General features: G+C 42.1%; 1 protein-coding gene across 2 annotated transcripts in view; it reads right to left on the bottom strand.

Moving 5' to 3' along the window:
• DOK5 (docking protein 5) overlaps window positions 1–12,877 on the bottom strand; it is a 202,795-nt gene that overhangs the window by 6,010 nt on the left and 183,908 nt on the right. For both annotated transcript variants that reach the window (XM_011978130.1, XM_011978131.1), the window contains exon 7: window positions 2,722–2,842. In XM_011978130.1, the coding sequence (XP_011833520.1) occupies window positions 2,722–2,842 (121 nt within the window). The remainder of the gene's footprint in view (window positions 1–2,721; window positions 2,843–12,877) is intronic.

The following is a 12,877-nucleotide window of genomic DNA, read 5'->3' as shown; positions in this document are numbered from 1 at the left end:
AAAAAAAAAAAAAAAAAAAAAGCCTGAAATTCATCAATGTAGGTGAATTGGCCAGAGGAATTACAATCCATAATCACCAGCAAAACAAGAAGAAATTAAAGGCTCTGTAACTTCATCATATGGCACACCGGGCCACCAAGTCATTAACTTTACCCAATCTTATTTTCTTTTTCTAAGGGGCATGAAAAGGAGGGGAGAGGGAAGGTAGGCAGTATAGGTAGAAGAATAAAATTTTTTTAAAAAAATTTACTTGTTGTTTAAATAGCCACTTGTAATAAGCAAGATAATTTTAGGTACTCTGTGAACATATTTTAAATCTTCAATACTTATTATTTTATTGTCTATTAAAAAGCATAACTAGCTGGGTGCAGTGGCTGATACCTATAATTCCAGCACTTTGGGAGGCCGAGGCAGGAAGATTGCTTGAGCTCAGAAGTTTGAGACCAGTCTGTGCAACACAGTAAGACCCCCTCTCTACTAAAAACAAAAAACAATAAATTAGCTGGGCTTGGTGGCACACACCTGTAGTCCCAGCTATTCGGTAGGCTGAGGCAGGAGGATCACTGGTGCCCAGGAGGTTGAGACTGCAGTGATCCATGATCGCACCACTGCACTCCAGCCTAGGCGAAGAGCCAGACCCTGTCTCAACAACAAAAAAAGTATAACCAGTGGATATAGCAGTATTAAGGTAGTAAAATATGTTTTTTTTAAAAAAAGGTATATTCAAATAGAAGAGAGTAAAATTGAGTAACATTCTGGTATGTATATGACAAAAACTGTGATAACTCAAATATTACAGAAAATTTTTGAAGTTTAAAGGGGATGAGTGGCATTTGTGACAACCCGATCTAACCCATTCTCTCTGCAGAGATATCTTGAAAGGTAAACCTATTTGTCAATTATTAATTCAGTCATTTGCTCAGCTGTTCACAGAGGCACTCAGGATTTTTTTTTTTTTTTTCAGCATCTGCTATGTGCCATGCTCTCTGCTAGTGAACAGAGCACAGAGTCATGAAAACTAAAAGGTAAATACCCCCAGTGCCTTCTTAACATTATGCATTCTTTCAACAAATACTAATGGAAGGTATGCAAGGCACTGGGGGATAAAATGATAAAGACAGACAGAGGCGCAGCTCTCCTGCCCTCCTGGACACTATTGCTTCCTAGGAGAGCTGACCATGAGTCAAGTGCTCACATAGATAAATATGAAATGAACACTGGTCATCATCTGCATCTTATGAGTGCGCATCATCAGAGGTGTCCACGCAATCTACAAGAAAGTCTGGAGGCCTTCCTTGGAGTCTGAGAGGCGCTGGAGGTGAGACCTGGAGGTGAGCAGGAGTCAACTAGGATGAGGGACCGGCGCAGCCTACAGGAAAAGCTGCCTGGGGGAGAAAGGACCAACAGCAAGGACTGAGAAAAAGGCTGTTGTGACCAGGGTTCAGGGCGGGCATGGAGGACTGAGGTTGCAGTCTCCCGTGGTCATTCATTCATTCATTCTTGCATTCATTCATTCAGCAAATTTCTGCATGTAAACTACGTGTGGTCTAGTGCCTGCTATTTCAAGTTTAGTGATCTTGCACCTCATCATTAAAGAGGTTTTTTTGCAAGTATACTCCACACAGGTTTGTTTGCTTGTTTATAAATTATATGTGCATAAGATATTCTTATGTAATATGAAATGTAAAAAAATAAAAATAAAAAAACATGTTGAAGGGACAGGAGAAGGTTTAAATATAATTTTTTTTTTTCCAGACACAGTTTTGTTCTTGTTGTCCAGGCTGGAGTGCAATGGCACGATTCGCCTCACTGCAACCTATGCCTCCCGGGTTCAAGCGATTCCCCTGACTCAGCTGGGATTACAGGCACACGCCACTGTGCCCAGCTAAATTTTGTATTTGTTTTTAGTAGAGACAGGGCTTCACCACGTTGACTAGGCTGGCCTACAACTCCTGACCTCAGGTGATCTGCCTGCCTCAGCCTCCCAAAGTGCTGGGATTACAGGTGTGAGCCACCGTGCCCAGCCAGTTTAAATAGAATTTGTAATTGTTCACGTTGTCTGCACTATGAGCCATTCTGTCTCGTGCTTCAGAGACCACTCCTCTGAAAGAAGAGCTTACTAGGATTTGCCTAAAGTCATTCAGCAAACCTGAAGCCATGGCTTCTGGCCTCAGTGCAGGGCCCCATCCTGTCAAACATTGGCTCCTAGACCTGAGGTCTCGGGAGAATCACCCGGAGGGCTTGTTCAAACACACGCGGCCTGGCCCTCAGAGCTCCTGATTCAGTAGGTGTGGGGAAGGGCATGGAAATTTGCATTTCCAGCAAGACTTCAAGTAATGCTGATGCTGTGATTCATCAGTCCGCTACATCATTTCTTGAAGCCTGGTCCCTGGCCCCTCGCCCAGACCCTGCGTACGGTCTGTTAAAAGTGCAGATTGCTCAGCCGTATCCTGTGCCTTAAGATCTAGAGTCTCTGGGGATGAAACCCAAGAATCTGCATTTTAAGTGACTTCCCCAGGACACTGTGATAAATGCAAATATCTGAGAAGTATGGCTCTACAAAGATTAAGTGCCTCATGTTGTGAGGCCTTGGTGGGGTTCCTACCTTTGGAGGAAGGGCACTGACCAGCTGGCATGCAACAGCTGGGAGTTGAGCTGAGCCCTCTCCCCAGAACTGCCAGGCCTGGCCCACACCCTGGACACAGGCAGCACCGCGCTTACCTTGCAGGCGGTAGAGCTGCCCCGTGCTGTGCTGCCGTGTGATGTGCTGCCAGTAGGCGCTGCGAGGCAGGGGCACCATGGTGCTCAGTGAGGCGGCCCGCTCACTCATCTTCATCTGGAGCTGCAGCCAAAGGGAAGAAAGTTGTGTGTCAGGAACACTGGGGCTGAAAGAGGCCTGACTGCGGGAACAGGAGAGCATGGAGTACAAGAACCACAGAGCTGGCCAGGCTGCAAATCAATGGGCATTGACTGATGGCAGTGGGCACGGTGGCCAGCTACTGTTTTTGCTTACTTAGCAGCATCCATTCTTTACCCTGCTTGCAACAGTGCATTGATGATGTTCCTCTGGGGAGCTTCCCTCCAACTCAGCTCAGTCCCTCCAGTCCTGGTGGGGCTGACTCCCCCATTCACTTTAGGGTTGGGCTGGTGACCCACGCCAGACCAGTCAGAAAGAATTCGTTGAGACATTATTAGGATTTTTGTGGAAGAGAGAATCAGCAGAAGTGAGCTAAAGATTTGTGACTGCTTTGTTCATTGCTCTATCCCCAGAGTCTAGAATATTGCCTTGCACACGGGAGATATACAAGTAACATGTGTTGAATAAATGAACCTTCTTGTGGAGTTGATAAGAGGTTGGAGATGGGACTGGAGCCTATCTTGGAACTACGAAGGGACCAGGTGACAGTGAGTAGACACCGTTCAGAAGAAGACAGCCAAGAAAAGGAGAGAAATCTTGACAAGCTCCACTGAGACCTTGGATCCCACTGAATCCAGAGGCTGGCCCCAGACTTTTCAATTGTATTAGCCATTTCATTCTTTTCAGTTTTGGTTTTTTGTTTGTTTGTTTGTTTGTTGTTGTTTGTAGGTTTGTTTGTTTTTGAGACAGAGTCTTGCTCTGTCACCAAGGCTGGAGTGCGGTGGCGCAATCTCAGCTCACTGCAACCTCCGCCTCTGGGCTCAAACAATTCTCCTGCCTCAGTCTCCCGTGTAGCTGGAACTACAGGCACATGCCACCATGCCTGGCTATTTTTGTTTTTTATTTTTAGTAGAGATGGGGTTCCTCCATGTTGGCCAGGCTGGTTTCAAACTCCTGACCACCCGCCTTAGCCCCCCAGAATGCTAGGATTACAGGTGTGAGCCACCACACCTGGCCTAATTCTTGTCAGTTTAAACTGGCTTGTGTTGGGTGTTCTAGCATCAGAAAGAGAGGGAAAAAAGTCTGCTTGAACAAGTAACTTTTCTTGACAAATTATTGTTCCAGACATTGAGGGAGGAAAAAAGATGAAATGGCTTTTGGCAGCAGGCAACTCTAAAGACACAGTTCTGGTCCCCCAGATTATCAGAGAGCAGTCAATGGCCTGACCAACCACATCAGGGAAATAATTGTACAAAAGAAGGAAAGTTTCAGAGAGAAAAGAGCCTGTAGGATGGGTAGAATAAAAGGAAAGGTGAACGGGGTCAATGCATGCAAGAAGAATGGGGATGCAAGTGGAAGCAGCCCTCCAGGCACCCCCATATCTGAGCCCTGGTCTTAGACACAATCATGACGCATGTTGATTATGCTATTGTGTAAGAAGTCACTATTTGCAAAGTTGGATTTCCTGGATACTTGAATATCAAATAATCCATTCCCATCTTTAAAAAAATTCACCCACAAAGACTTATGCAAGATGTTCATTGGGAGGTAATTGGACATTGGCGAAAGCTGACGGCTATTTAAGTATCCCCTCATTCAAGGCCTGGTTATCTAAAAGTAGGCACAATGTAATACCTGGCAAAGAGGGAAGATTTACATGAATTGGGAATGAAACATTTATATATTGTACCATGAAGGAAACACAGGGGGTTACAGACCCGGTGCAATGTCATTTTAGTTACTCATATGAAAATTGTTGGCATTAAACATCTGTCCATTTGGGAAGTATGAGAGTTTGATGAGATGATACGTACTTAGCCTTACCTAGCAACAAATAGGTAAAGAGGAAAAATGAAGACGATGATGATGACGATGATGACGATGATGACGATGATGATGATTAGAAATTGCAATGAATATTTTAGGATTTTTTAAAAAATATTTTCAATCTCTTAAAGAAAAAAAAGTCTCCACTGTACACATCTCATCAGCATGGTAGTTTCAGGCATAATTCACTCAGTAAAGCCAAAATAATAGGAGGTTTCCTATGTTGAAGACCAAAACGCCTTGTAGTTGATGAGATTCAACTTGAAATAAAGATTATATACTCACTCAAAATATAATTTAATTTATAGTCATTGAATTTACATTTGCTGAATCGAATCCCTGTCCCTATAATAATTCCACAATTACCAAAACATGTCCCCAAGTGGAATCATAAAGCATTAGGTTCCATGAGGACAACTTTTCCTAAAAATAAACTCTTAGATTAAAAGGTCCAAAACCTAAGTACTAAGCTAGTAGAAAAATTCTGCAGCTGTTTCCTGTTTTTAATTTTTAAAATGTATTTTAATGGACAAATAATAAGTATGCATATTTATAGAGTACAATGTGATGTTTTGATCTATGTATATACAATAAAAAGATTCACTTGAGCTAATTAACATATCCCTCACCTCATCAACTTCTCTTAGTGGTTATTTCTGTATACACGAAAGTCTAAAAAAATCCAAAATGATTTACCAGTGACTCTTAGTAACATTGTATTTCATGTGCATGGAATTCAAAAAATAAAAGAAGGAAAAGAACTCAATTTAGAGGTACTGGTTATTTGATTTTCTTAATATAAAGAGATTCTATTTAATTTAACAGAAAATTTATATAAAGAAAACATTTGTGGAATACTAGTCACTTCAAATTATTCACTGCTTCACTGCAAATATATTTAGGCAGCCCAGCATGATTTGACTGTATTTTTAGAAAGCTGATTCGGGATCGAGAGTGAAATGACAGCAATGCCACGTTTTGAAGAGGAGACTAGTACAAAGCCTGGCTCTCTAGTTCTTTCTCAACCCTTTGGGAAAATATCTAATTTTATGAAAGGAGCATTTTAATTGTCTTTGGACAAAAAGAAAAGCCTTTTAACAATGCAGAAATGTCTGCATAATTGTGTAAGGGAGAAAAGACTTAGGAAGTCGTTTGGCGAGAATCCAGCAGGCAGATTTCCGCTCCCGCTTCTGGGACGCTCCAAGTCCCTCTATCCTTGATATCAACCACCAGTGGAGGGCTGCAAGTGGCACTGATGTACCACCCTGGTGGAAATAGCAGTTAGCACTCATTTTTGGAGGACTTAAAATTGGGTTACCTGGAGTGCCGCAGGTCCTCAAATAACGTCAAGTCACTCAGCTTTGTTTCATTACGACTTTGATGCGAACATAAAAATCTCTTCCTGGCAGGGTCACTGTCTGTGTAGCTTTGGCATGTTCTCCCCATGCCTGCTTGGGTTTTCTCTGGGTCCTCTGCTTTCCTTTCATAGCCCAAAACTGCCTGTTGGCTTCATTGGTGTGTCTCAATGGTCCCTGTCTCAGTGGGCGTGGGTATCGGTGAGTGTGTCCTGGGATGGGAGGGCATCCTGTCCAGGCTGGGTCCCATCTGGCACCCAGAGCTGCAGAGATGGGCTCTGGCCACCCGTGATCCTGAACTGGAATCACTGGGTAAATAATCATCTTGTTTTTATTAATCTTTCTTAAATGTACGTATAGCTCACATTTATTTCAATGTGTAATATTAGAAGTGTTTTTGTCTTTATCTAGAAGTTTGGTCAGGTTTTTCTAACCAGAAATATGCTATAGGAATTTAACTCTTCTTTATATCAGTCAGCCTATGGGAAAATTGGTTTTGTTATATGTCCTTCCGCTAAAGTCACAGAATCTATCAACAACGTTAAATGAGGGCTTACTGTATTTGGAGAGAAGGATTACATACAGTCTTCCTACTTAAAAACATATATATTTTATATAGGTTTTTTTTACAATAAATATAATATCCTCACATTAACAAGTAAAAATAAAAATTACCCCAAGCCATAGAATTGTAAAGTATGGGGATTTCCCCTGTAAGGTGACACAGACATTCTTTGAAAACCTCCCATTCACAAAATTGTGGGAAAATTCAGGGGGTGGGTTGACCATTCAAATGTATGCCTATTTACAACCAAAGTCATTGTTACTTTGGAGGATAGCTTGCACAGCCCAGCTAGACTGGAGGTTGATTTGGGGTTATAAAAAATGTAGAAAACATTTGATTGGAAGTGCTGGCTTGAGGAAGTCCAGGTGATAGACATGGAGAAGAGGATCTTGCAGAAACCTGGCAATGGTGGCTGTGCAGCCACATGAGCAGGAGCTGAGCACGGCTGCAAAGGCTGGGCACACCCCCTAACAGGGAGGGAGTCCAGGGACCTGTGCTCATGGCTCATCTTCTGGAAGAGGCCCTGCCTGTGCACCAGTCTATTAAGTACCTTTTCCTTTCCAGCTTAAGGTTACAATGTCATTCCTGCTAATCTATGCTTCCTTTTCTCAGGAAAAATTGCTTAGGAACCAACACAACCTTAATATTGTAATCAATTTCCAATTTTTCAAATATATCTGAGGTCAGTGGCAATATAGAAATGGTATGGCCGGGTGCAGTGACTCATGCCTGTAATCCTAGCACTTTGGGAGGCCGAGATGGGTGGATCATGAGGTCAGGAGTTCAAAACCAGCCTGGCCAACATGGTTGAAACCCTGTCTCGACTAAAAATACAAAAGTTAGACATGGTGGCAGTGAGCTGAGATCATGCCACTGTACTCCAGCCTGGGCGAAAGAAAGAGACTTCATATCAAAAAAAAAAAAAAAAAAGAAACGGTGTTATAGTGGAACAAACTGTATACCATACGTAACCCACACTCCTGACCTCGTATAACCTACTAAAATCATGTCCCTGGACTCTATAAAAAACAACCACAAAAATTACAAATAATCCACTATTCCTGTATCAGAAAAATTTAAAAGAATCGTGGAACATTAGAGTTGGAAGAACCATGGGGGATATCCAGCCCAGTCTCCTGAGTTAACTGGTCAAGGGACTATATATCCTCATGCTAATGGCCAAACTTCTTAGACTGGGGGGCTCTGATCTTGATACCCTTCCCATCTCAGGCCTTAACACAGCCTAAACCACACCACTCAGCCCAGCCAGTTCCAACCACCAGGAAATCCATTGCACATCTGCTCCTAAGCCCAAAGGTTCTCCCCATGACTTACATGGTTAACTTCAACCTTCCCTTCAGGAGTCAGCTCAGGAGTCACCTCCTTTACATACTCTCCTGATATCTCTTCTCCTCCCTTAACAGGATCAGGTGCTTCTACCAGATATCTCATCATTTCACTGTTTTGTGATAGTCACTAACCTAGCTCCTGCTCTAGACCATGAACTGCTGAAAAGTAGGGATTATCTTTTATCTCTGTATCCTATACCCAGCACCTAACTACAGCCTTCAGAGACTTAACAAATGTGTAATGAATGAATGAATGAACCCAGGCTTTGCCTAAGTAGCAGAAAATAGTCTTCAAAATAAATCCCAACCAAGCTATCAAGTTAGAAGCACTGTTAGCCCAAGGCTGAATTCATGCTGAAACTTTAGGTCCAGGTTAAATTAACATGGCTGTGATTGATTGTGGGTTTAGGTCCTGGTTAAATTAACAAGGCTGTGACTGACTGTGGGGAACGTGGCAATAAGACTATTTCACTCATCTTTGCCATTCAAGTGATGAGCAGAGGCAGGGCCTTGGGGAAAGATCTTTCTTATGTGTATATGCACAATCATTTAGGACCATCCAACAGCAGGGAAGTTTAGCACTGCACATTTATTAATTCTATTAGCAGTGTTAGCTCAAGATCCCACCAGAGTAGAAAGACAAGTCTTTGTGAAAGTCAAACAAATGCCTTCTTGTGCTTCAACACTAGAACTTTCCCTCTAAACAGTAGGAATGCATGCAGGTGTCTGCCTAACCCGGCCTAAGTGAGTCATAAAGCAATCAATCAACTTATGTCATCAACTGGGTTTTGAATGCCCAAAAAGTATCATGCTGCTGGGGAGAGAAGCTAACCATGGAACAAGAGACCCATGTTATAATGTAGAAGCAGAAGATGCTTTGCTTAATGCAAGTTGTTTGGGATTACAGGTCTCTTTTCTCTTAGTTATTAGAGACACATGATGAAACTGTATAGAAATTAACAAAAATATTCAGATGGATATAAAAAGAAGAATGAAGTTCTGATACATGCTACAACACATATGATTCTGAAAACATTGTGCTAGTCACGAAAGTGCAGGGATTGTATTATTCCATGCTATGGCTTGAATGTTTGTCCCCTCCAAAAGTCCTGTTGAAATTTAATTGTCTTGCGACTATTTTGGGAGGCGGAACCTTTCAAAGGTGCTGCCATTATCTCAGGAGTTCATTTGTAACCATCTGACGAGTTCTTCCTGCCCATTGCGCAGATAAAATCAATTCATGGAGATCATGGCATTGCACTAAAGAAAGAGCTTAATTGACATGAAGTCAGACACACCACGTGGGAAATGGAGTTATTAGTCAAATCAATCTCACCGAAGGCTCAGAGGTCAGGAGCTTTTTAAAGATAGTTTGGCAGGCAGGGGTTAGCGTGTTGGTGTTGCTGATTGGTTGGAGATGCGATCATAAGGGTGTGGAAAATGGTCCTCATGTGTTGAGCCCACTTCTGGGTGGAACCACAGGACTAGTTGAGTTACAGGTCTGGGTGGGGCCATCTGGTTGTCAGAAATGCAGAAATCTGAAAAGCCATCTCAAAAGGCCAATCTCAGGTTCTGCAATAGTGATGTTATTTGCAGGAATAATTGGGGAAGTTGCAAATCTTGTGGCCTCTAGTATAATGTCTGGTTATTTTTAAACTACATCTACATCTTAGAAGAATTCAGACCCCTTTTATCCTCCTAACTTGGCCTTTCATTAATTTTACAAGGGCAGTTTAGTTTCGGGGAAGGGCTATTACCACTTAAACTAAAAACTAAATTTCTCTCAAAGTTAGCTTGGCCCATGCCCTGGAATAAATGAAGGCAGCCAGCTTGTGAGGCTAGAATCAAGATGGAGTCAGCCATGTCAGATTTCTCTTACTGTCATAATTTTTCAAAGGCGGTTTCAGGTTTATTACTGCAGGAGTAGGTTCATCCCCTCTTGGTCTCTCTTCCTGTCCTCTCTACTCTTTCACCATGTGATACTTTCCACCATGTTACAACACAACAGGAAGATCTTTTCCAAGATGCCAGCACCTTGATCTTGGACTTCCCAGTCTCTAGAACTGTGAGAAGTAAATTTCTGTTCATTATAAATTACCCAGTCTTTGGTATTCTGTTATAGCAGTAAAAATAAACTAAGATATTCCATTTATATGAAATGTCCCAAATAAACAAATCCCTAGAGAGAACATAGAACAGTGGTTGCTGAGGCCTAGAGGGTACTGTCAAAAATATTTGAGAAGATTTATTCTGAGCCAAATATGACTGACTATGGCCCATGACACAGCCCCACTAGATCCTGTGAACATCTGCCCAAGGTGGTTGGGCTACAGCGTGGTTTCACATATTTTAGGGAGATATAAGACATCAATCAATACAAATAAGATATACATTGGTTTGATCCAGAATAGGTGAGACAACCCCAAATGGGGGCTTCCAGGTCATAGGTAGATTCAAAAATTTTCTGATTGGCAATTGGTTGGAGGAATTTATCTAAAGGCCTGGAATTAACGGAAAGGAGTATCTGAGTTAAGATAAGGGGTTGTGGAGACCAAGGTTTTTATGAAGCAGATGAAGCCTTCAGGTGCCAGGCCTCAGAGAGAATAGATGGTAAATGTATCTTATCAGAATTAAAAGGGCACCAGACTCTTAGTTAATTCTCTCCTGGATCAGAGAAAAAACCTGGAAAGGGAAGACGATTCTCTACAGAATGTAGATTTTCCCCGCAAGAGACAGCTTTGCAGGGTCATTTCGAAACATGTCAAATAAATATATTTTGGGGTAAAATACTTCAATTTCTTTCAGGGCCTGCTATCTCTCATGCTGGTATCTTACTCCTACAAAGAGTCTGTTTTGTCAGTCTTAAGGTCTGTGTTTTAATGTTAATGCTGGTCAGTTTTGCCTGAACTCCAAAGGGAGGAGGGTATCATGAGGCATGTCTGACCCTCACTTCCCATCATGGGCTGAACTAGTTTTTCAGGTTAACTTTTGAATGCCCTCAGCAGAGAACAGATGTCCTTCCAGTTGGCTGAGGAGCTTAGAATTTTATTTTTGATATGCAGAGGTGATAGCTGAAGAAGGTGTGGTTTCTTTGACTTCAAAAAAAAAAAGAAAATGTTTTGGAATCAGTTGTGATAGTTTCACAAATCTGACTACATTAAAACCATTAAATTGTACAGTTTGAAAGGGTACATATGTATGGTACGGTACATGTGGTATGTTCATATCTCAATAAACCTGTTACCAAAAAAAAAGCAGATAGTAGTATATGCCCTGAAAATTATTTTAAAAACATGATAATAATCCCAGCACTTTGGGAAGCCGAGGCAGGCGGATCACGAAGTTAGGAGATTGAGACCATCCTGGCTAACATGGTGAAACCCCATCTCTACTAAAAATACAAAAAAAAAAAAATAGCAAAAATACAAAAAATTAGCACAGCATGGTGGCAGGTGCCTGTAGTCCCAGCTACTTGGGAGGCTGAGGCAGGAGAATGGCGTGAACCTGGGAGGCAGAGCTTGCAGTGAGCCGAGATGCACCACTGCACTCCAGCCTGGGCAACACAGAGAGACTCTGTCTAAAAAGAAAAACAAAAAATAGCATGATATGATGAATTAGTGAGTGGCTACTTCTGGTCAAGCAGCCCCGGGGAAAGTACCATTGAAGGAAGACATGACTGAGAACTGGCTGAAGCACGGTCCCCGTCATTATTGTTGTTAACAGCACAGTAAAAGCCTTGTAAAAGCTTCTCACTACTCACAGTGAGTGAAGGGCTGATTGCCAAGGCCCTTTCCTCATAATGGTGAGAAAATTCTATCAGCCCTCTTGGGAGACAAAAAGATTCTAATGACTGGACCACTGTGCATAGCTTGTCACTGAGAAAAGAAAAACAACTGTCTCCCACATCTGCCAAATGCATTTCTGGTTTCCCGGTTCCTCATTTGGTTTCACTGACACTTACTTGTTGCTAGCGCACTTCTTTCATGAGTCTGAGACCAGGAGAACAGAGCAGTGGCAGGTCTTAGCCTCAATACTGTACCATATTGTCCTTCTCTGGAATCCAACTGTTTTTACGGTAGAGCACTGTGTTTTGCAAAATTGAACAGCACAACAGGATGTAATTGTTTTCTGCTTCAGTCAGTCATGAGTACCATATGCCGTCTTTGTGACACCAGTCTGGATTCATTCAGAAAGGAGCACAAATCTTCACATGGCAAAAAGATCAGCACCTCAATACTTAATGCCATCCTCATCAAGCTCCTAAATTTTCATCAGGTTGCTCCTTGAAGTATGAATAACTCAAGTGGGGTCTTTGCCAATACCAACTCTGCATATGCAAATTGCATTGTAATTTTCCTTTCATTCAACCTGGGCCCTAAAGCTACTGAATAAAGACACTGTCTTGATAAGATTCAGCTGATTTGGAAGCCACATCCACGCCTGAACACGTTCTCAACCTGAGAAACTTCCAATTCTAATCGTATCTTCTGTTTCGTATACAAAACTCAACTAATTTTCCATCAGTATTTCAAGCACAAAACATGGGCAAAGTTGAGTCAGAAGGGCCATCTCAGTCCAAGAGAGAAAGAGTAAAACCACGTTCCAAATGAAGCCAGCCTCTGAATACCTGCTTTTCTCACTCTGCTGAAATCTCAGCTCTCATCTACACTACCCTCTACATTCACTGACATTCTCCAGGTAGCTTCCTGAACACCACCTTTGGGTTCTGCCTACTTATTCTTCTGTGAAAATAATATTTGAAACATGATCTCCCTACGCTTTCTGGGTCCTGGGTCAGCAGTTCAGTTATCCAACTGCAAGCAGAAGCATTACCTGGAGGGCTTGTTCGAATGCAGATTCCTGGCCCCACTCCTAGGGTTTCCAGGGGTGGAGTTCAGGAATTTTTTTTTTTTTTTTTTTTTGA

Source organism: Mandrillus leucophaeus, unplaced genomic scaffold, assembly GCF_000951045.1.
Source record: "Mandrillus leucophaeus isolate KB7577 unplaced genomic scaffold, Mleu.le_1.0 Scaffold19, whole genome shotgun sequence".
NCBI classification, from domain to species: Eukaryota; Metazoa; Chordata; class Mammalia; order Primates; family Cercopithecidae; genus Mandrillus; species Mandrillus leucophaeus.
This window is presented reverse-complemented; position numbering and strand designations above follow the sequence as displayed.